This window comes from Melospiza georgiana, chromosome 16 (genome assembly GCF_028018845.1).
Source record: "Melospiza georgiana isolate bMelGeo1 chromosome 16, bMelGeo1.pri, whole genome shotgun sequence".
Lineage (NCBI taxonomy): Eukaryota > Metazoa > Chordata > Aves > Passeriformes > Passerellidae > Melospiza > Melospiza georgiana.
In genome coordinates, this window is record NC_080445.1 from 16395223 (window position 1) to 16418496 (window position 23274).

The following is a 23274-nucleotide window of genomic DNA, read 5'->3' on the forward strand; positions in this document are numbered from 1 at the left end:
TCAGCCAATCAGCGGCCAGATCTCGGGGTTCGATCCACGCCTAGCTGACACGCGCCACCGCCTCTTCCTCCGCGCGGAGCTGTCGTCACGCGCCCCGCGCCGCGCTTTGTTTGGCTCGCGCTGGGGCCGTGGCCCCGCCCCCGCCTCGCTCCCGCTCGCCCCCGGCCAATGGGGCGCGTTGCTTGGGGGGCGGGGAGCGCCGGCGCTCTCAGCTGGGCCCGCGCGCCGCGGCCCCGCCCCCGGCCCGGGCAGGGTGAGGAGGAACCGGAACCGCCGCAGCCCCAGCCCGGCCCGAGCCCAGCGCGGTCCCGAGCCCGGCCGAGCCTGGCGGCGCTGGGACCGCGGCTGGGATTCGGAGTAGCCCGGGGAAGAGGTCGGCCCCACCGCCACGAACGGGGCTGCCGCCGCCAGCAAAACTGGGAGGGCCGCTGGGCTCCGCGCCGGCCGCCTCCGGAGCTGGCGGGTGTGGGCGCAGCTCGGAGGTGCCTGGAGCTGTGGGTGCCGGAGTAGCCGAGGCAGCCGCCGGCGGAGGAGCCGGAGCGCGGAGGCTGCGTGACGGCATTGATGCGGCAGGTGAGGCAGGGGCGGGGGATGGAACCTGCGGGGCGGGACTCACCCGGCCCTGGGGAGACCGGCCCGGCCCCGCTTGGCCCCTCCGGGCCGGCCGCGCTTGGGGAACGCGGCTCTGCGGCTCTTACGGGAGGCAGCGGAGGGACGGCCACGAGGGTGTAGGCGACTAAAGCAGCTAGGCTGAAGAAATTTTTAGTTTAGGAGAAAAGGGGAAAGGAGGAAGAAGGTGAAAACGAAAGGAGAAAGCAGCTATAACGGGGAAACTGCCCGGCTTAGGCAGAATGCTGGAAGGAGCCAGCAGCTGAGAAGTGGGGCAGATCCTGGGGTGTGCTACTCGGGTCCTGTAAGAGCTGTCCCCAAGGAGTGTGTCTTCGTTTCCCCTCTCCTAATTGTTGGGGGCCAGTGGGTGGGTGCATCGTTTAATTTCCAGCAATAAAACCAAGCTTGAAATTATTTAAGCCTTGCTTATGCAAAGTTTTTGAGCACAAGCTGTTAGAATTAAATGTTTCTGTCCTCAAAATAAGTAGAAACGCTAAGTTTTGGTGAGTGAAGAACCAGTCTGTAACTAAGGACCTGTCGGGTGACTAAATAACCAAATTTCAGTGTGAGCTTAGATCCACAGTTCAGAACAGTTTATTGGGTGTTTTCAAGGAGCGAAACATTGCCCAACACAGTTCTGGATGGATTCAGTGTTTTAGCTGAAAATTAGACGGAAAAATATAATTTTAATAGTAGGAATACCACTCTTAAGCAGTAACTTGATGAATTTGTATGCCATATCATGTTGATGCATTTTCGTTAATTTGAACCTTGTTATCCTGGTGTCAGCCTAATCTGTAGTGATTCCAGTGTTTGTCATATTCAGAATTTCCACCTCTTGTTGGATATCTTTTCTTGTTTGTTATCTTTTAGAGGGAAATTGGGTGGTGGCTCCTGCCTTAGTGTCAAGGTAGCTGCATCCCAAGTGCTCCTTGGTTTGAACTGGTTCTTTCTTGGAAGTTGACTTCTTTTAGATACGCTGTCAGTAATATTTTTACACTCTTTAGGAAAAACTAAAGCAGTTGTTGGGTTTTAACAGATAATGTGATTTAATGCTTTAAGCTTGTGTCCATATCTGACATTTTGTTCCAAGTATTTGAAAAAAGCCTTCAGAATTGAGAGGATTTGTGAAGTCAGCACAAGAAGTAGTCATCCCAGCAACTGGTCCCAATGTCAGGTCTGAAAGTTGACAGATGCCTTTGAAGGCCCAGGGATGCTCCCTTGGCACAAGGCTTCAGGGCTGCCCTGCTTGGCCAGGGTCTCTGCGTGGTCAGGAGCAACGAGGCAAGGGTGCGCAACCGCTGTAGGTGCATCTGAAGTTTATTGACCTCCAAATTGGAAAAAAAAAAATATTAAAAAAGGAGAAAAAATGGGGTGGTATTAATTTTCTCCCAGCAGAGGCGGCAGGCAGGGGTGCTGGCCCGGGGAGCCAGTCCCTGGCCGTTCCCGGTGACAGAACAGACCCGGCCCACGGTGCTGCCGTCGGCGGGGGCGGCGGGGTCGGGGCTGCCCGGCGGAAAGGAGCGCGGGGAGGTGCGGGGTGGGGGCGGAGGGGAGCGGGAACCTCGGGAGCCTCGGCCAGTCCCAGCCCCAGACACACACACACAGAGGAGGAGAAGCCGCCGCCGCATCCAGGAGCATGGATCCCCCCCCCGCGGCGGGCCGGGCTGCGGCTCCGCGGTGAGGAGAGAGGAGAGCCCTGGGCCCGGGAGCCGCGGAGGGGTGCGGTGGGATGGGGTGGGATGGGGGAGCAGCACTCCCCGCTCTGCTCTGCTCTGCTCCGCCGGCCCAGCGGCTACCGCTCCTTCGGCGCTGGCGAGCGCTGCCACACGCCCGAGTTTGGCCGGGCGATTTCTCGGCCAAAGGCGGCCCGGAGCCCTCCGGGACAGAGACGGGGGGCTACCGGGGGCCCCTGGCTGCCGTTTGGGCCGGTTTGGGAGGGGTTGTGGCGGGGCTTTCCCCCTCCCACCTCGGCACAGGTTGTTGGGTCGGGACAGCAAACGAAGGGGGATTTAGTAACAAACAACGGCGGCCATGTTGAGAGGAATTTCTGCAGCTAAACTTCTCCCCTCTCAGCCCAGGGGTTTCTCTGCCTCCCCGGGGGGCTCCCTGGGCTGACTGTGTTCCCCCCCTCTTTTCTCCCTCTCCTCCCCTGCAGGATGACAGTGAAACTGGGAGAGAGCAGTGGGGAGGAAGGGGTGAAAAAGCTGGGCAAGAGAGCAGGAGCAGATGAAGAGTCCCTGGAAGAAGAAGGGGCAGGAGGAGGAGGAGAGGCAGCTCCAGGCAGCAGCAGCACAAAGAAAGAAGAGAAGATCATTAACAGCAACACTACCAGCAGCTCCCCACCGAACCCCAGCTTGTCACCGGCCCCTGCCTCTCTCCAGCCCTCCCAGAGCCAGGACCAGCATCATTTTCTCAGGTCCAGTGTCAGACCTCAGAGCAAGAGACTGAAGAAGGATTCCCAGGCATCCTCCTCGGTAGGCAGCAGCACTGCCGGGAAAGGCAAAGGTACTGTGTTTTGACACCCTAAAAACATGCAGGGAAGGGGGATGGCAAAGAGGGGAGGCACCTGTGGGGCTGTAGGATGTCATTCTCTTTCTGTAGATGCCATCTTTTGTTTGGTTTTGGGAAGGTGTTTCGGGGCTTGTTTCTCATGGCTGAAATCTTCTTTGTGTCCCAAGGCTTCAGCTTCTCTGCTGCCCACTGTCCTCTGCACTTCCAGAAATGGAGGGTCTGGATATTTATGTGGAGGAGGGAAAAATTCTACATTATTGAAGCAAATCTTTAATGTCTTTATTTCATCTCTCTTTAGTGTTGGGAAATTCCTCTATTTTTATTAGGGCAGACTCTAGCTAGCTGTGTAATCAAGTGGCTGCACTCTGAATTCTGTTCTTGGATAGTAACAAAATATTCACTGGGTGCTAGTTAACATAGGGAAAAAAAATCCCACCCACAAGACATTGGTGGTTTCCCCCAGTTATTTTTATTATCCAAATAATTATTTTGGAAACAGCAATGAAATACACATATTGGCATATTTGTTTCTAAGGTATTGGGAGTCCTGTTTCACAACAGTTTGAGCATCTATATGATTTGAATTTTTATTAAGATTGGTTTGTATACATTTGAAGGTCTGTAGGTACAGACATGCATACACCTGCTTTTCCACTTAGCATTGGAGACAAGAATTTGACTTTTTTTTTTGGTGCTGTTTCTAACTTGAATAGCTGGGAGGCAGCAGGGATATTTAAGTATTTTGGTGCTATTGTGTGTGCTCAGCAGTGACTGATGACATCTCAGCACTGCAGTTGAGCTGTACTTGAGCCTAATTTTGGATATCATGTGCTAAAGAACTCAAGTGTTATTTTCTGTTAATTTTTGAGAAAAACAGCACTCAAAGATTGCATCAACATTTAAAATAATGAAATTTACTGTTGTCTGCTAAATTGAAGTATAATTCCATGTTGCATAAATTTGTCTTGGAGGTTACCTCCCTCTTGTCCATCTCAGGAGTGTGCACATGCTGGGCATTAAGTAAGCATTACAGTTATGATCGTTTTGTGTTGCACTAAAAAAGCAGTGCAAATTGGGATAGTTTAGTTATTGTTATATCAGAAAAAGGTTCTTGAACTCAGTTGCTTGACACTTGGTATAGTTGACTAAAGAATTTCTAAATACCTTAGTAAGTCCTCTTTAATCTCTTCAATGTTAAATGAAAGCTCTGTGTGGTGGTAGAGGACGGAACAGAAAGGCCTATGTGATTTTTCTTCCAGTTGCATGAAACCAAATAAACAAACAAATGGAATACCCAGGAGTGTTTAGCTTTGTCTATGTATAATTAATTCCAGGATTGTAAATAGTATTGGATGTGAGGAGGTGTTTCTTTGAAATATGTCTTGTCTGTGATTCACAAGTTGAATATGTCCATTTGAAATTATTCCATTGATTTGGAAGTCCATACATGTGTGAACAAGTACGTGTGTTTGTGTAAGTGTATATTCGTGTTTGTACATGAACATTTTTTTCCAATTCCAGAGCAGCAGAATAATTTTTAACTAAGAATATCCAGACAATAGGAAAAGAAATTTCATTCACTTTTGCAATTCAGATTCCAAAAGAAACATAAGAAAATTACATACAGAGCAGAAAATATTAATTCAGTAGTCATGGATAGTGCTTGCAATCACTGTACTATGTTGTCAGGTTTGGGAGAACTTCTTAAATTCATCAGGAGTGACTGTGCTAGAATTATGACTGTGCTTTCACTTTTTCAATTTTAAGACCAGCCACAGCTCTGCCTTGCCAGATTTGGTGTGAATGTGTCCAATTGATTGGATTTTCTGATATGGTGGAGATTATAATTGTTAGATTTTGGAGAACAGAGCCATGGAGCGGGATCTTTCTAATTTGAGCTCTTTATGTTCACAGATGCCTAATGAGAGGTTTTCCAGGCTTGTCTAAATTCTCCCTAGTGGAATGCCTTGTGATCAGAATTCAGTGCTCTGTGTTCTGAGCGAAGTGTCTCACAGAGCCAGCTTCTGATAGGGAATGAATGGAAAGGTGGAGATGACTAATAAAGATTGGACTTAAATCCTTTCATTTAGATGTCCCACTAACTTTCTCCTCCGTCTGTAAGAATAAAAATGATGAAAAGCTGGAGTGCATCAGCTCTGAACCTGAAAGCTTTTGCATTCTTTATGTCAAAGTCAAGGTGATGGCTGCACGAGTAACTCTGACAGTGGCCAACTGGAGTGACCAGACCACGCCTATGCTTGGTCCAGTGAAACCAGAAACTTGTTTTTGTCATAGGCATTCAATAATGCTGTGTAACCCTTAAGATTTAATTGAAGTGATTCTACTTCTAGAACCTCTGTATTCTGAAAGGAAGACTCTCACTTCCCAATTTTTAAGGAGTGTGATCAATGCACTTACTTTCTTTCAAATTGTGGTTGCTCAGCAGGGGATGGTTTGTCTCCAGAAAAGTTTTGAAAGTAGTATTTTTTTTTCTATGTATTGTAAATTACTTTTTACTTTTGACATTCATGCTTTTAGGGCCCTTAATTGTAGCAGACAAATTATTGATAAACTTGGCTGTAAACTGTGAAAAGAGTGTGCCCACTCAGCAGCTGCTGACTTTTCAACTTTATCTTACTGTGGTTCTGGGAAGTTTGCTCATAATAATTCCCAAGTTCTGCCTCGTGGAGTGTGTAAACATGCTGCTAATAGTCAGATTGCCCTGATGTACTCTTTAATTGCATCTTTGAATCCTGCCTCTTGCCTTTTATGTACTGAGGTGCACTTTTGAGTTTAGGGCAGAAATTACATAGGAAGTAGTACAGTAAAATACAGTTTGGAAACTATTTCACTTCAGGAGCCAATTCATTTGGAATTGTGCGAAGGTTTATCAAATTTTCTGCACAAATATTTGAATCTCTGCCTTTTTTTTATAATTATCATACTCTGTTCATCATCTTTTAATTGTATTTTCAAGGTTGTAGTCTACACCTCAACTGATGGATGACTTTTAAAGCATGAAGGTTTGAAAGGAAGTCAAGTAACTTGCATGAAACCATAGCAGAAACTTGAAGGACTAGTGGTGTTGAGACAGTTTATTGGGGGAGTTCCAATCAGAGAGGTCTGTTGAGGCAGGAGATGCAGACCAAGTTAAGGTTGCTGAAAAAGAGGCATTTTTGAGAGTTTGCTTCTCAAACACCAGTATGCCACATGGTTGCTGAGCACAGGTGTTGAGGTGTGTTTTGAGGCTTTGGTCCATGAAGCCAGGGTGGATGGAATATGTGTGTGTGTGTGTGTGTGTGTGTGTTGTGACCACGTTGGTAAAAGGCATATCAGAATACATGGCCACAATGTGCTGTAGATGCAGCTTGAACTAGAGTAGAGTATTGCCATTTTCGTGTTTTTATCCATTTTCTGAATGAAGAATGAAGTCAGGAGGACTAGCCTAATGGTGATGAGCTGAAGCTTGAAGATGTCTTTCATGCTGTTCTGGATTTATTCCTAAAATGTGTAGAATGTCTCAAACAAGTATTTGTGTTAGTTTTGAGGTAATAATCAGTTCTTTTTTGTAAAAGGACTTATTTGCTGAAAACTTAGTTGAATTAAAGTGTTCCATCTTTTGGCATGGTATAGAACTTGCTAAAAAGCAGTCTGGTTTGTTTCAGCGTGCCAAAGTTTTGTGTTTGGTAGCATGTGGGTTAAATCAACTACTGTCTTCTGTAGAGAGGATGTAGATACTAAAAAACCTGATGTATGTGCTTACAGTGTGTTCTATTGTAACTTCCTGAGTTCATGTGTTGCAGAATATATTGTAACCATCATTTGAGATGTGACTCCTCCAGCATTATTTCACTGAGACATGAACCAAGTTTAAAACCTACTGGCACAGTCCATTGTTCTGACATTCTCCTTAATTCTGTCCCTCTCACTTGCACTTAGCACCTCTTCCTTCTATGCTGCCCTGACGTGAGTCATTCTTTGCCATCCCATTTACACAGTTCTCCCTCCCTCCCTTTTGCAGTGGCTCAGGACCAGGACTCCACAGTATCTCATCCCATGGCACGAGAGGAGGATTTTCTCTCTCTCTGCAGTCAGTACTGAGCTCTGACAGATGCCTGCCTGCAAGGCTGCATGGCCACAGTGTTAAGTGGAACTGTATTTTGAGTGTTATGGGTGTTTTCTTCAGGAAGAGCAAGAGAATAGTGATTTACAGGAGATGGAGGAGTGACCAAATGTATAATAAACCATGAGGGTTTTTTTATTGCTCTTCTGTGTTAGCTCAGATTGTGCTGCCTTTGATACATTGTGTACTAAACAGATACTGTCCGGAGAGAGAAGCAAACCTTCAGTATAGGTTTGTTAGAAGGCTCAGGTTGACAATTGACACTCCGTATACTTTTAGCACATTCAGCTATCTCTAATTTTCTAACTATTAGCAGTCAGGAGAAGACAGGTTGCCATTGTCTGTGTAGGACAGTTAGGAGTTGAGCCTGAGATTAGCTGAGTTGGTTAGAGCATGGTATTGAGAATGCCATGGTCGCAGGTTCAGTTCCTGTATAGGCCATTCATGTAAGAGTGGACTCCATAATCCTTGTGGGTCCCTTCCAACTCAGAATATTCTGAGTCTGTGTTTCAAACTCTGGATGTTAATTCACAACAAGAACACTTCATGGCATAACCCTGCCATAAGACATAAGCTGTTCTAGACTTGCCCTTCTCAGGTGTCCATGCTGTGTCCTGTGGAGGCAGGGTGGAAACTTCCTTTCTAGTTACAAAGTTAGCAAGATGAAGCTTGACTTGTGGGGAACTTGTCTGTTACAGGTTGACATTTGCATCCCACCCTTTGGGGAGTGAGTTAGTCCTTGCATTTGGTATTTGAACTGCAGCAAGCAAGAATGTGAATGCCCCATCTTGTTTATAGAGATATTCCCAAATGAATGCTCCACCTACAGTGACTGGTGACTCCTGGAGAAGTTAAGATGGTGTGAGCTAAGCCTATAATCCAGCCTGTATGTTGGGATACAAGGGTGTATATAGTGAGAATTTACTCTGGGGATTCCAGCTTCTGTGTGTGTGCAGTCTGTCACAGAAGATACAAATCAGCTGGCCTGTAAGAGCTGTCAGTGGAAGACTGAAAGGCAAATTCTGAGATGCTACCTAGAAGGAAGAAGTTGTGGCAGTAGTCAGTATGAGATCCTAATACTGTCAGTGTTTGCTATTATAAACATGTATTCCATTGTTTGTCATTTTCATATCAGATTCTGAAACTGCAGTTTTTAAACATCTTTATATAAATTTTTGCAAGTGTTTATGTTTTGCTTTGAACTACAGAGACAGCTTTTTCCATGGGAATGTAGTTTGATATGGCAGTATGCCAGTCACAGATAAATGATGTTCTAATAATGGGACATGTAGATGGGTAACAACACCGGACAAAAGGAAGGAGTAAGTTTCTCTGGAACACTGGTGTTCTGACCCATGATTTTGTTGGGCATTGCAGTTCAAATACTGAGTACAAAAACCTGGAGTCTTTGCAAACTGTGTTGAAGGCTGAGGGAAAATGCTGGCAGTCATATCCAAATGATGGCCTTGTACCTTGTACACAAGTGCTGGTGCTCTGGTATACCTGGAGCAAAGGGAAGGAGTTGTTACAGCTGTAATGATGTGGATGTCTGGGGCACTGGCTGGGAGATGAAAGATGAGTAGGCAGTGGGAGAATGTCCAGCTTGTCTTTGTCTTGTCTTTTCTATGAATGATTTCACATTGAACAAACACCTCAGCAGGTTGTTAAGAGTGAGTCCCCTCCTTCTCCCCAGCATTCTGAAGCAGTGATGGTATAGCTGGCCTCAGGGGATCTCCTTGTTTTAATGCATTGATGAAGTTTTAAATCATCCATTACTGGGAATTAATAATAGAATCGTCAGTCATTAGTGAGGGGATGAAAGCTCATTAGCTGTTCTGTATGTTACAAGAATTGCATACAGTAAGACTGAAGTAATGAATTTATGGGGGGTAATTTATTAATGTATGACTGGTCTTGTTTTTGCCTTTTATCCTGAACTGGTCTATAGTTATTTTTTTTAGAATATAGTACATTCCATCGCCATACCAAGGTTCAGTATACTCTAAGGTGGATTGGGATAACCTCATGATCAACATTAGCATGCACAGCAGTAAGAAAGTTTATGCCAAGGAATGATAGAACAAATGCCTTTGTTCCTGAAACAATTGAATGACACGTAAGAGCTCTGTAGAGGTGACAGAATATTCAGGTTTTTACATCTTCATATACAATACTCTGAACAATTGTCTGGATGGTCATTTATAAAAGAGTTTTAAACAAAAAAGATTCTCATAAAATTCCCAGGACTACAGTTTGTCTTGTGGAATAGTAAGTGTGCATAAAAGAACAAATGATCAATTAGGAACTACGTGTTCTTTGTAGAAGTTGAATTAATGGAGTCCTCAGCATGTCCGTTAGAACTCTTCAGTCCGTTGTTTACCTACCACTAAAATATAAATGAACATAAACTGAACTTTAAATTCTAATGAGAGCATAAAATCTTCACTGACACTTTAGCTTCTTATGCTTTTTAGTAAGGAAAACTTTGTGTACCAAGTGTACTGAACAATCTTTAGAAAATCCTTGATAAGATCTGTTCTTCAAGCAACTTACTTAGGATTTTATTTGCTTGAGTAAGTATTAAACAAAAAGAAAAACTCCCCCAGAAACTCCAGACAAAAACCAACTGCCCAGCACACAAATGAAATCCCCAAATCCTGCGTTTGTTCTTCCTCTGAAGGATTTCTCAGTAGTTACGGATCTGTGATAAGAATAGTAACTCTGGCCTGAAATCCTGTACCTGTCTTCTGATAAAGGACATCATCTGTGTTGGGAGCTGGTAGCAACAGGAGATTGGAGATTGAGTTTGGGGACTGACTTGTTTGACTTCTCCCCTTCTTGACCAAAGATTTGTATTTCATTACTGTGCAAATTATGATATTCCAATCTCACATTTGCAGAATGAGGAAGTGTCAGTTCTGTCTGTGTTGGGTTTCTTCTCAGCCATCGGTAAAAGTGATCAGTTTTTTTCTTGTGGTTTTCTTTTTTTAAAGGATTTACCTCACGAGTGCCAGAATTAAATGGATTAAATTTCAATTATTTTATTAGTGGCTGAAGACTTTAGGAAGTAAAGAAGCTGTTTATTTGAGAAGCTGTTTATAAATGCATTTTATTCTGTATGTCTAATGGTTTTTCATGTTTTGCCTTGTATGCTTCCCCGTGGTAGACAGTAATTTTTTCAAAAGAGGCAAATAGTCATCCCTAGAAATAGAAGAAACATTAACTCCGAAATAGTCACAATATCACATTTTATATCAAGTAAATATTTATTGTATGCATGAAAAAAATGTGCTTTCACACATCCTATTCTCTTCCAAGTTTGAAATCAAAATATTCTCCATTACTTGTGCAAACCACCTTCTCTAGGATTTGGAAAAAATATTATTTTGTTGCCCAAAGGAATTACTTTCAAATTACAACTGACTTGTTAAGATTTACATACAAGTCTTTAAATCTCTAAAGCATGGTGGGCCTGTAACAGCTGATTCTTCTGATACTTTAAAAAAATACTGTTAGAATTGTGAAAGTGGGATCTCTGGATTCTTGAATGAGATATATATGTATGTATGTATGTATATAAACAGTGGCTTTGTCAGGTAAAATCCCTGCTTCATGAAGTTGAGAAAAGATAACTAACGTTTTAAGCCTAAATATGAAAGAGAGAATTATGTTGATATATATAAAAGTTAGGGAAACCGATTGGGACCACTGTACTGTACAAACTGGGTGCATAAACAAATAAGCTAAGGCAAGCAATTTTATCATGAGGTAAAACACAAAATGTAAAGGCCAATAACTGGAGAATAGTGTAAGGAAAGTGTAAGGAGCATTCTTTATAAATAAGCAATGAAAGTTTATTGTTAAAGGACTTCTGCTTTATTAAGTACGTCTGCATCGATAAGGGCTGTCAAATCCTAAACAATTTTTTAAAATAAAGTTGAAGATAATTTATTTTGGAAATATAAGTTACTGGGAATGTTTATATTCTTACAAAAAAAAAATAAAGAGTGCATTTTGGGGAGTTTACCTTAGTTTCTGGATTAGCACTCTGATATATAGTGTCAAACTACGCATGGTGTATTGTCCTGTTTTCTTTCCAGGTCCCTACTTGAGTAAACAGCAAATTCTCTTAGTTTTATCCAGCATTATTCTCATTTCTTCATAGCTCTTTTTCCATGTTTTTTGGATGCTGATAACTGACAAAGGGACAATCAAGATTATACCTCTGTGCCTTTTTCTGAAAGCCACAGCAGGATTTGGGAAAGGAGAATGGGTTGAGACTTGCTGTCCTCTGGATAGCTGAAGTTTTACTAGATGGGCCATGTCAGAGGTGGAGCCCTGAGGATCATACACTGTGGATCAGATTGTGGAAATGCTCATCTGTCATTGTGTGGTGAACTAAAGTCCACATCTCTCAATCCTTCCCTCTCCGCAGTTATTCCGGAGGCAGCAGGATCAAACCAAAGACAAGGATGTCACCGTTCTGCCTATTTTCCTCATGGACATCACTTTGCTCCATTGGTCAGCTCCCTGCTCAGCACTGCTCAGGGGGTCCCCCTGCCTGCAGGGCAGTGACTGCAGAGCTCAGCAGCATATAAGCATCAGCAAGGGTTACCTGGTAGAGGCTGCTGTGGTACATTCCTGCTTATTTGTGATACTTCTGGAAATAAAAAAATAACCCATTGAAATCTTCCCCTCATTTTTTGTGCTTTGAGATTTTATTCCTTTAAAATGAACCTTGTTATTTGCCCATTGTATGTCAAGTGAAAAAGGAGAAAATTCTGAGTTACTCCCTTACCTCTATCCATGAATCCTCTTGTTGGTTTAATATTCACTCTGGTCATGGTTTTTTACAGCAGCAGATAATGGAGGGGCTGCACCTTGTGGCACATCAGGAATTCCTCCCAGCAATCCTGCTGGGAATTCCAAGTCAGCAGCAAGGAACCTGGGTTCCTCGACAGGAGAGAAGGAAGAAGGGAAGAAAGTGCGACGGCAGTGGGAGTCATGGAGCACGGAGGACAAGAATACTTTCTTTGAGGGACTGTATGAGGTACATGTAGAAGAAAATAAAAGACATAGATGGCTTTGGTTAGAGTCTGGATATTCCTAAAGAGGGTTGATTAGGGTGAGATTGGCAGGAGCAGAAGGCCACTTACAGATGAGCATTTGTAGGGCCATACATGGGGCTGTAAAACAACTGTCTGTCAGAGCTACATGTCAAAAGTGTCAAGTTTCTTTTTTTTTCCCTTTAAATACACAGGAAAGATTTCTGAGTTTTATTAATAAATGTTTATAGTAAGTTCAGTTGTTATTTAATTATGGTTCTGTTTCAAATGAAAAAATAATTAAATTATGTCCCTGTCTGAACTTTCAAAAGCAACACACTTGCTCTGTTATAATACCAAACAAGAAAAGTTGCTCTGTTCTGAAGAGAATTGTGTTTAATCTTTGGCCCTGAAGAGGCTAGAGTCAGTTCAGTCCTTGGGCCGAGAGACAAGAACTTATATCATCTTATCTTCTGTCTCTTGTGTTTTATATGGTGGATCCCTGCTCGTCCTGTTCCTGTGATGATTTCAACAGCTTATCTGTTTTGAAACTGCATGCCAAATGTAAAAAAAGCAGTGATGGGGAGTTTTCTTTGCACGTGTGCATCTTTTTGAATTTTTTTTTTTCATCATAGGTATGGTATCAAATGCATATATTTTGTGGACAAACGGAACACTTAAACAGTGTTTTTTTTAACTCCTCTGAATTGCAGTAGTGTTCCTGGGAAGCAAGTAATTTTTAAGCCATTTCACTGATTTTTTTTGAATAGTGAAGCAAATTTTTTAAAAAATTGTTTTAAGGTGGATCCAAGACTCAGTTTGTTCAGTCCCTCCTACCATTCATTTTGTGGCACTGCCTTTCAGAAAAGATTTTCATACTTTGTGTTGAAATCAGTTCCAACCTTTTCCGAATACAAAAATTTTGTGGTAGCAGGAGTTAATGTGTATAAAATCAAGACCTTTGAAACTCAAACTTTTTACTCCTAGTAACAGTAACATGAAATGTACTGTAAATAAAACTGCAGATGGTAAATATAGTATGTTTTTCATTTACTCTAGTCAGAAGTGGTGGGGGGAATGCAGAGGAAAGTAAAGAATGCTCAGGGAGAAAATCAGTGTTTTTAGTCCTGCTACTTAACACATTTGTCAGTAAAGTTGGGTGATTTTTTCAATTTCATAGCAACTTACTGTTTTTATTTTGAAACAGCTAAAGAAATTGGAAAGTAATTAATTTGGTATCCATATTGCATTTTATATAAAACAAAGGAAGCCAGTGTCATTCTTTCACAGTTGAGATCTGGTCCCCAAAAATTTTGTTTATGACCATTGAAGTTCAATTTCCCACGAAGAACCCCAAAGCCCCTCACGTTGTTTGACTTGACTTACAGCAAGATCCAAGTTTGGATTTGAGTATTTCTATTTGATTTATTCTTTCTTCAGCATGGGAAGGATTTTGAAGCTATCCAGAACAACATTGCCCTGAAATACAAGAAGAAAGGCAAACCAGCAAGCATGGTGAAGAACAAGGAGCAGGTCCGGCACTTCTACTACCGCACCTGGCACAAGATCTCCAAGTACATTGACTTTGATAATGGTTAGTATGCACCAAAATGGGCTTGGTGCAAGGGTTGCAGTCCTGCCTTTTAGAGGTGAGGAAATAAATACTGAGGAGGAACAGGGAGTTCACAGTGTCTCACTTCTTGTTTTCATTAGCATGGCCCTATCAAGGTTCATGTTTTGTGAAAAATGCTTTCCAAAGCCTGATGTTTATATCACTATTGTTCTGTGAATTCACCACACCATAGTAAATGCAGATCCTTCTGTTAATACTTGGGGGAAAACCAGGTTCAAGGAAATGTTTTTGTATTGTCAGGAACACACCTTCAAGAACTGCTTAGACATTAATCAGGCATGGCTCCATCGAGCACACTGACCCAGCACCACATTGCAATTCTTGGGGGAACGTAGAAACAAATCACAGTCCAATACAAGTTTAAATGGTGGCATATTTGCTCCCACTTTAAAGAACTTTGAAATGGTACCATGGGTTCAATAACTTATGATTCCCAGTGCCATATTCCCCTTCCCATTCTTTTCCCTCCTTCTGCAAGTGGTTTAATGAAAACAAAATTAGGAAGTCAGATGGTGGTGTTTTATAACAGTAACATTTTAATTTAAAATGGATTTTTATCAAATCCATACTATTTAGGAATGGGCAGAGAGGATTCAGCTTAGTCTGTGGGTGGCCTAATCTGAATAACAGGCTAAAGAAATGTATTTCAGAGTGACCAGATTTTAGTTTAGTAAGATTGAGTTGTTCTGACTTTAGGGTGTCAAAAATGTAATTTCTCCCATTAGCTTGTAATTAAGTAATAGTCTCCAGAGTTTTCTGGTCATTCTGATGGTCTATTCTAAGATGCATAAATTTGTGGTGGTTGAATTTTTTGGTCTTTGAATAACTCCTGAATATCAGCAAAATTTTGGATAGTAAATTCATCTGTAGTCTGTGGCCAAAGCCTCTCAAGTTAAAAATAACTCTTCAGGGAGAAATGGATGTGGAAAGAAGTTAAAGGAATGAAAAAGCTAGTGTGAAATACAATCTCTTCATCAGAATCAACTAGGATGGAAAAGACCTTTGAGATCATCAAGTCCAACCTATGACCACCTTGTCAAGTAGACCATGGCACCAAGTGCCACATCCAGTCTTTTCTTAAACACTTCCCGAGACAGTGACTCCACCACCTCCCTGGGCAGCCCATTCCAATGCTCAGTCATCTTTTCTGTGAAGAACTTCTTAATTTCTGTCCTAGAGCTCCTCTGATGCAGGTTAAGGCTGTGTCCTCTCATTCTGTGACTCAGTGTGTTAGAGAAGAGATTGACCCCCCACGTGGCTACACCCTCCTTTCAGGGAGTTGTGGAAAATGATGAGGTCTCTCCTGAGCCTCCTTTTCTCCAGGCTAAACAACCCAACTCCCTCAGCCACTCTTTACAGAACTTGTGTTCCAGACCCTTCGCTGCCCTTCTCTGAACACATCTGAGCATCTCAACATCCTTCCTAAATTGGGGGGGCCCAGAACTGGACACAACACTCAAGGTGTGGCCCAACCAGTGCTGAGTACAAGGGAAGAATCACTGCCCTTGTCCTGCTGGCCACAGCATTTCTGATCCAGGCCAGGAGCCATTGGTCTTCTTGGGCACACTGCTGGCTCATGTTCAGTCAGCACCCTCAGGTCCCTTTCTGCTTGGCCATTATCCAGCCACTCTGTCCCCAGTCCGTAGTGCTGCAGGAGGTTTTGACCAAAGTGCAAGACCCAGCACTTGGTCTTGCTAAACCTCACTAAAAATTAAAAATAATGAGTTATTAAAAGTAAGTCATTATGGAGAAACGGATATGACTAGAAAGAAGCTGAAGGAATGCAAGCTAGTGTACAAGCTTATGTACTTAGTATCATACTATGTGTGATGGTACATACTATACTGTGAATATGTAGTTCTTTATGAACTTTTGTGTTCCTGGGCTTAGGTTACCTAAAGGAGGACTTGAGTATCTCAACAACCTGGCACAAGGTGTATTTGGGAGTTCTTTTTTCCAAACAAGGCAGCAGTTTAAGATGAAGCCATTAGTATTTTGTTTAAAAGCCAGTGTTGCAGTGAACACAGTATGGAAGAATTTTTAAAATAAAAATCAGTTATGTATCTGTGTCGTTGGGGTCCAGAATCTCATTGTCTGAAGGAATTTTAACAGTCAGTGCAGTAGTTTGATTAGGTTTAATATTAGTAGAAATACGTGTGCTTGCATTTTGGGATCAAAGAGAACTAAAGTTTTGATGAATAGACAAGAATAAATATTTTCACTTGGTTTGTAAATCACAAGACTGTCCTTGCTATCATAGATCTTTAGGTCTATTAGCATTAATGTCTGCATCTTGTGTGTTGAAGAGAAAGGACAAAAAAAACCCCTTGCGAAGTTGAATAAAATGCCATCAATTTTTTGTGTAAAAATTTAGAATCTAGAATTTGCGTCAAATCTCTTAGGATGTGTTTGTGCGCCCAAAAAATCTGTCATCTGGAAAATACAAACCTACCCCTGAATTTTCATGTGAAATTGTTCTGTATGCATTTGCTTGGGGGCATCTGGACATTTCCCTTAGAATTTGTAAACAATTGATACTGGACCTAGCTTTATTATGAATTGGCTTTATTTTGCATATTGAGCAGTTGCATATTTGTTTAAATTCCATGGAGTTTGTTTTCCTGTAATCTAAAAAAAATGCCATAAAAAGAAAGTTGGTGAACCAGTCCCATTATAGTGTTTCTTGAACCAGAACTTAATTTTGCGTTTGTGATTTGTCTCATAATTGAAAATACAGATCCTCTCCTTTATAGTGTTGAAATGAGCATTTACAATGTAGCTGTGCGTATCTGCAACCTGCATCTCACTGACACCTCTTCTGCTTTCTAGTGTTTTCTCAAGGGCTGAAAAAATCTTCCCTGGAGCTGTATGGCTTAATCTGCTATGGGGAACTAAGGAAAAAGATCGGGGGATGTGAGTATGAATGACTTCAGGTTATTTTTACATTCTAGAATCAGAAGTTACTACCCTTGAGGTTGGCAGTGTCTAGTTCAGTTCCACTATTAAGTTCTTGACTGTTGCTGTAATCTGTGGTGTTATTTCTTCATTAAATACATTTTTAGTTTTACAGACCTTCCTTAGTCTATTGCATTAGTCCACTTTGCTAGATTTCTTTAGTTTTATCTCTCTGCAAAATGCTGTGCATGTATTGCCCACAGGTGACAGGAAAACATACTCAAAGCTTAGATGATCTATTCTGTTATTATTGAAACCTAAGCAATTAAGGGTGTAAATGATACTACTTACACCCAGAATTATTTGTGCCCATGCAGTCAAAATCTGGGATGGTGTATTTTTCCAAGTTTTTCTCTAAATGTTTGCTCACTGTACCCTGAAGATGAAAAGGCACAAATCAGAATTGGAAATAACTTCACTGCCTAAGCAAGATGGGTTCTGACCTTGTCAGTCCCAGAGTCCGGTTTTGTCCATGTCAGTGAGTGAAGATGGAGGAGTATGTGCCATAATAATGCTCTGCTGTTTGCTGGCAGTTGATTAACTGCATTAGCAACATACCTGAGCTTAGGCTCTCAGAACTACAGAGTGGTTTGGATTGGAAGGGACCTTAAAGACTATCTTATCCCAACCCCCTGCCATGGGCAGGGGTACTTTCTACTAGACCAGGTTGCTCCAACCCCTATTCAACCTGGCCTTTAACATTTCCAGGGATGGGACACCCACAGCTTATTTGGGCAACCTGTGCCAGGGCCTCTCCACATTCATAATAAAAAGTCTTCCTGTGGTTTAAGACCATCAACGTTTGTCCTGTCTCTCCAGGCCCTGCTGAGAAGTCTTTCCTTGGTTTTTTTTCCTAAGCTTTCTTTAGGTACTTCATATGCTGGGACCCCCAGAGCTGCAGGTGGAATTTCACCTGAGTAGAATAGATGATCCCTACCTTACCCTACTGTCCATACTGGGGGGATGAGCCCCAGGACATGGTTCCTATGGTTTTCATGGCTTCCAGACCAGAGAGAGCTGTGACATGATTGCCTTGAAGAATGGGCAGAGAAACATGTGCCAGTTCGTGTGCATGCACCTTTTTATCCGTGTATTTTTTCATTTGTCCCCAGGCTTTTTGCACAGTGTTACATCATAGTGCATCTTCTACCTGCTTTGTTTAATTTGTGGGACATGGAGAACCATCAAAATGCCTTCACTTCTTTGTGAAGTCGTACTACTTGTAAGGTGAAATGGACATGAAAGTGTTCATGAGTGAACAAGTACAATTCCTAAAAGGATTATGGGATTTTGGGAAAGGTTTTTAGCTATGCTATTCCCTTACCTGGGAATGCTGTCATAACAGGTGATGAACGAGACTGTTGTGAATGTTCATACTGATTTTATTCTGTTTGTTTAAAGATCTCTAGTGTGTTAATTGGAGAAGCAGTGCTCAACTTGGAGAAGCAATTTTGAGCTGTTTGATGACAAAGCAGGTGCAGAAGCAAGGCACATTGCACTGTCAGCAGAGATCAGTGTTAGTGTTTCTTTCCTGTACCCACATTTCTTTTACAAGCAGACCCTTCTTGCTATGACTGGGAGTAAGATTTCACACGGTCACCATGGCAATGCCTGCAGCCTCTCTGCTCTGTCTTTATAGAACTTTGGGACTTGGCTACATACTTTACTCACTATCACTTAGAAAATTTTTGTCTCCAAGACCAAATGTACTCAAAATGCAGGACTGTACACCCATTTATAACAGGTCTACTCTATAGAAAAGCAGTTTCTTCCTTCTCCCCCCTCTTTTTTTCCTCTTGTGGTATTCACAGCCTCATAAATGGAGAAGACTTACTGAGAGCTATTGAGACACGAAAACACTCCAGAAATACTTTTAGCATTGCCAGAGGGAGGTTAATTGTTCAGTGAATAGATCTAGGCCTAACTGTCATATAAATGGAGTTACCAAAATTTCTGTCTAAAAACATGCTCTGTAATGCATACGAAAAAGTGAGGGTTGCATGTGCATTTTATTATTTTTATTTACTCTTGTAAAGTACTAGGGTGCTATTTCATTCTGCCTTGCTGCCTTAGGAACAGAGACTGAGCAGGAAGAAGCTTTGCTTTTTAATAACCCAGTGTCAGATTAAAGCCCAATGTTCAAAGATGGCTGTAGTACCTAAACTAGGATTATTTAATCCATATGTAAAAAGTAATTTTTGTGGCAAGGACCATGTAAAGCTTGCATGTTATGAAAATACAAACTTTCCAGAAGAACTATGTTACAGCAAATTTATGCACGTTAATCCTATGTGAGAATAAAATGTAATAGCTTTGGAAACCCAATAGGACACAGAGAAGGCCATGGGTTTAACAGTGTAAATCCTAATTCACTGTGTTATCTCATTTACTGGAAAGGTATGGATGACAAGAACGCAGCTAAACTCAATGAGCTCATTCAAGCCGGGTAAGTAAGAACTTCTGACACTCATAAAACTGTGTTGTTCTGTTGGATGTTGTATTGATCATCCAAAGTTTGGGGCATTTTTTAATTTTCAAGAACAGAAGTTTGATGTTTTCCATTCTTAGTTTGTTTTGTATTAGGAATATTATTATTTCTCACCTTTTCCATGAAGCCATTAATTGTTAATAATAAGAAATTATGAGTTAAGTTTAATAAAATAATTAAATGGGAATTCTTTACAGAAGCTACAGCACTTAACCATGTAGATTCACTCAGGGAAATCATAGAATTATTTGGGTTGGAATCCAAGATCATCAAGTCCAACCATTACCTCAGCCCTTCCAGCACTAACTCCTGTCCCAAAGTGTCACATCCATAGGTCTTTTAAATCTCTTCAGGGATGGTCACTCCACCACTGCTCTGGGAAGCCTGTTCCACTGCCTGACCACACTTTCAGTGCAGAAATTTTCCCAGTATCCCATCTAAACCTCCCCAGGCACAGCTTGAGGCTGTTTCTTCTTGTCCTGTTCCTTGTTCCCTGGGAGCAGAGCCTGACCCCCACCTGACTGCACCCTCCTGTCAGGAGCTGTGCAGAGCCACAAGGGCCCCCCTGAGCCTCCTTTGCTCCAGGCTGAGCCCCCGCAGTTTGCTCAGCTGCTCCTCATCAGACTTGTGCTCCAGACCCTTCCCCAGCTCCATTCCCATCTCTGCACAAATTCCAGCCCCTTAATGTCCTTCTTGCAGTGAGGGTTCATGTCCAAACCATTCTACCTCGGCAGGGCTCACAAGTCCTGACTTTCAGACCTGAAATGACCCTTCAGTACATTGGAGGCCTCAGCCCTCCAGTAACATTAAGAGCAAGTGTTTTCTTTCGCTTCTAAAGAGTGTTGTGGGATTTGAGGTTGCAGTCTATGATTCGAAGCCCTCCTAGAATACAGAAGGGATTAGAAGTTGTGTATTATTATAAATGAGGGCGTACCTGATTTGTGCATCAATTTTTCCAAAGTAGTTCATCTTTTAGAATTTATGTCTTTTAAAGTGAAATCTCTTTGAAAGGACAAGGCATGTGGTCACTTAGGAGGCATTGATGTCTCCTTGACCCCATCTTTAAAAGTGATTTGAAAAATCATTATTTTCTGTCTGTTACAGATATGCTTTTACCTTTTACATTCTGTCCGATTTCATTTTTCTTTTTTCTCTTCTGTTTTATGGTTGATTTATGTTTGCTGGTTGTCGGTTTCTCTTCCCGGCTGTTTTATGTCCGAAGATAGCTCAGGGATGCCACTTGCTCGGTTTCTCGGCTGTTTCAAAGACCTGGAAAGGCCCAGAGTGACCTTGGGCAGCCCGGCGCTTCAAAGGACGAGGAGAGACTTCTGATCTTGTTTCGGTCTTGGTGTTTATTAATTGTTTATCTAAAAGATTTTCTTTCAGCCCAACAGAGGTCTGCACAGCAGTCAGCCATGGGCACACTCCCCAGCCTCCGGGGCGGTCACTTATCTTTATATCCAAAGTTACGTGTACAATATTTATGATTTTTCTCCAATACCTTCTACTCTTATTAACCGGTGCACTTCTAGTAAAGACCAATCCCAAAGTGCCACCATCACCACAGAAGATGGAGGCCAAGAAGAAGAAGAAGAAGGACAGGACACACCCCAATTCCTCCATCTTACTTCTTTAGACCCCCCTGTACAGAAATCCTAAACCCTGTGTTCTACACCTTAATTAACTTATCCCTTCACCATTCACCCAGTGAAATCCTCCCATCCTCATACAGGTGTCATCTCCTGTGTAGGATCAAAGTCCTGTCACCAGACACTTCTGGCAACATTCCAGGACTCCCGAGCCCCCCAAGGGTGGTCTTGGTTGCTCTGCACCCTCATCCTGAGGTGCTGAGATCCCACAACATTCTTGCTTTTACGGTGTTCACTGTAGTAGGCAAGTCATTGATGAAGTTGACTGTAGACAGGAGCAGAAGTTTGCCCCCTCAGCAGCTGCAGTCTTTTGACTTTACCTTGAAAATACGGATATTTGGTGTTCTCCCTTTCTTGTGTTCTCAAATGGAATTCCCAGATTAATTTCTTAGGAGTTGAACAATCTTTCCTCTCTTGGGAGATGCTGTTTGTACAGTGTGCTTGTGTTGATGGTCTTCAGTGTGATACTTGAATCACTTGTTCATTCTTCTGTTAACTGCAAGGTTTTAAATTAGAAGAGAAATTCCCATGTGGTTTGGGTTTTGTACAATTAGGAAAATATTAACAGTATGTTCAACGGCATTATTCTTAAAGTGAATTACCTCTTTAAATTTGACTTACCAGTTAAAGTAAACCTGGGATGAGCCTTCATCTGTAGTTCCCTGAATATCTCTAAGGTTCAGAGTATCAGCAGTTTGCTTAGTCACTCTGTGCTATACTAGAGTGCCTTTCTTATACTGGGTTATCCAAACAAACTGAAGCATAGCAAATGAGCCTGATGATGTTTAGTGAGCTGTAGTATCAGTCTATCACTTTGCATGATTCAGGCTTTAGTTCTTCTAATTAATTGTTAATGAGGGCTAGTAATTCCTGTGAAGTCTAGGTGTTTACTTCATGAAAGCCAGTCTTGTAACAAGCCATTTTGGGAAGAGGAGTCTTTGCATTTGGAAGTATTTATGCTAATCTTCTGCACCAAAATTAGAGTGGACGTAACATTAACCAGTTGCTTTAGCAAAGGCTTTTTGTCTACATCTGGGAGGCCCATTTTTGTTTCCCTTTTTCTCCTGCATCCCTTACCCCATTTGGTGGTGAACCTCATCAGCTGAAGAAGAGCAAACTGTGTCTTCATTACCACCTGGATGTCTGCACCACCTGCATGTGCAGGGCAGCCTCATAGCTCCCAGAAGCAAACACATTGCATGTACCTCAGTTGGTTCAACTTCTCATCTTGCTCAGTGATGGTACAATTCTATGAGCCTCTTCCCTCTTTGTAATCAGCTCTTTCTCCAGTTGCTAACATGTTTCTTTCAAGTGTGACACTCTTCTTCTGAATGCAATGCACTTTGTAAGGCTTGTCACTGAGGAAAGCAGTAAAAGTGAGCCCAAAGTGATTAAAAATGGGGAATGTGAACATGCATTATTTTGATGGTCTGCTCCTTAAGTTGGTAAACATTCTCTTCATTTAATTGGTAAGAAAAGTCAAGAAAGGTTCTGAGGAGCTACCTGGCAATTTATTTGCAGCACAACTCCTGACCCTGGAGTTGCATGCTCTAATTCAATGCTTGTTTTGCATCTCTTGTTTCTGTACTAATCTCTTGGAGTGTGGAAAAACAAATTACCCTGTCAGGGACTCATAAGAAAACCATATGTAAAAGCTTCCTAGTTGAGCTTATAACCCAGGTCATGCATACTAAGGCATGCCTGACAACTCCAGTTGTCAGCTGACCCTGGTAAGTACCAGCAAAGTCTCTGTGTGATGCATCCCTGTTTGCCTGTTGTACATCTCTTACTTGGCTTCAGAATGTCAGAAACAGGCAAATGAGGCTAGTCAACAGCCAGTGGTACAGGACTTGTTGAATAAATGGGGAATCTTGCAGAAAATAGATCACAGTTTACATCTTTATAAATGTAAGGGGAAGCTAAGAATTATTCTGTCAGCTTCTGTAACTGTTCTGAGTAGTTCAGCATACTTAGGGCAACGCTGGCCTGCTCTAGCTGCTGAAAGACAGGACCACTCTCTGTCCAGTCCTTTGTGCTAAGATTTTTGTTACAGCATTTTAATTTTACTACACATTTATTATGTCATTGGATGTATAACAAGAAAAAAAGGATGTATAGTGGTATAGCAGAACTGCTCAGTAACTAATTTAAATAAACTGAAGGTTTGTTGTTTTGTTTCATTTTTAGGAGGGAAGCATTATTACTTAACTTAGGTTTTGCAACACCCTTTACATTTAATAAAAAACTACATAGGAATG

General features: G+C 42.1%; 1 protein-coding gene across 3 annotated transcripts in view; it reads left to right on the top strand.

Annotated features, from left to right (window-relative positions):
* Positions 1-290: 290 nt before the first annotated feature.
* Positions 291-23274, top strand: part of CRAMP1 (cramped chromatin regulator homolog 1) — a 49123-nt gene continuing 26139 nt past the window's right edge. For 2 of the 3 annotated variants that reach the window (XR_009115306.1, XM_058035485.1), the window contains exons 1-6: positions 291-573; positions 2768-3117; positions 12103-12296; positions 13732-13885; positions 16754-16837; positions 19277-19325. Coding sequence is in view for 2 of the 3 variants with exons in the window: in XM_058035485.1 (XP_057891468.1) it covers positions 2769-3117; positions 12103-12296; positions 13732-13885; positions 16754-16837; positions 19277-19325 (830 nt within the window). In the remaining variant the exon portion in view is untranslated. The remainder of the gene's footprint in view (positions 574-2767; positions 3118-12102; positions 12297-13731; positions 13886-16753; positions 16838-19276; positions 19326-23274) is intronic. The other variant, XM_058035486.1, reaches the window with a different exon arrangement.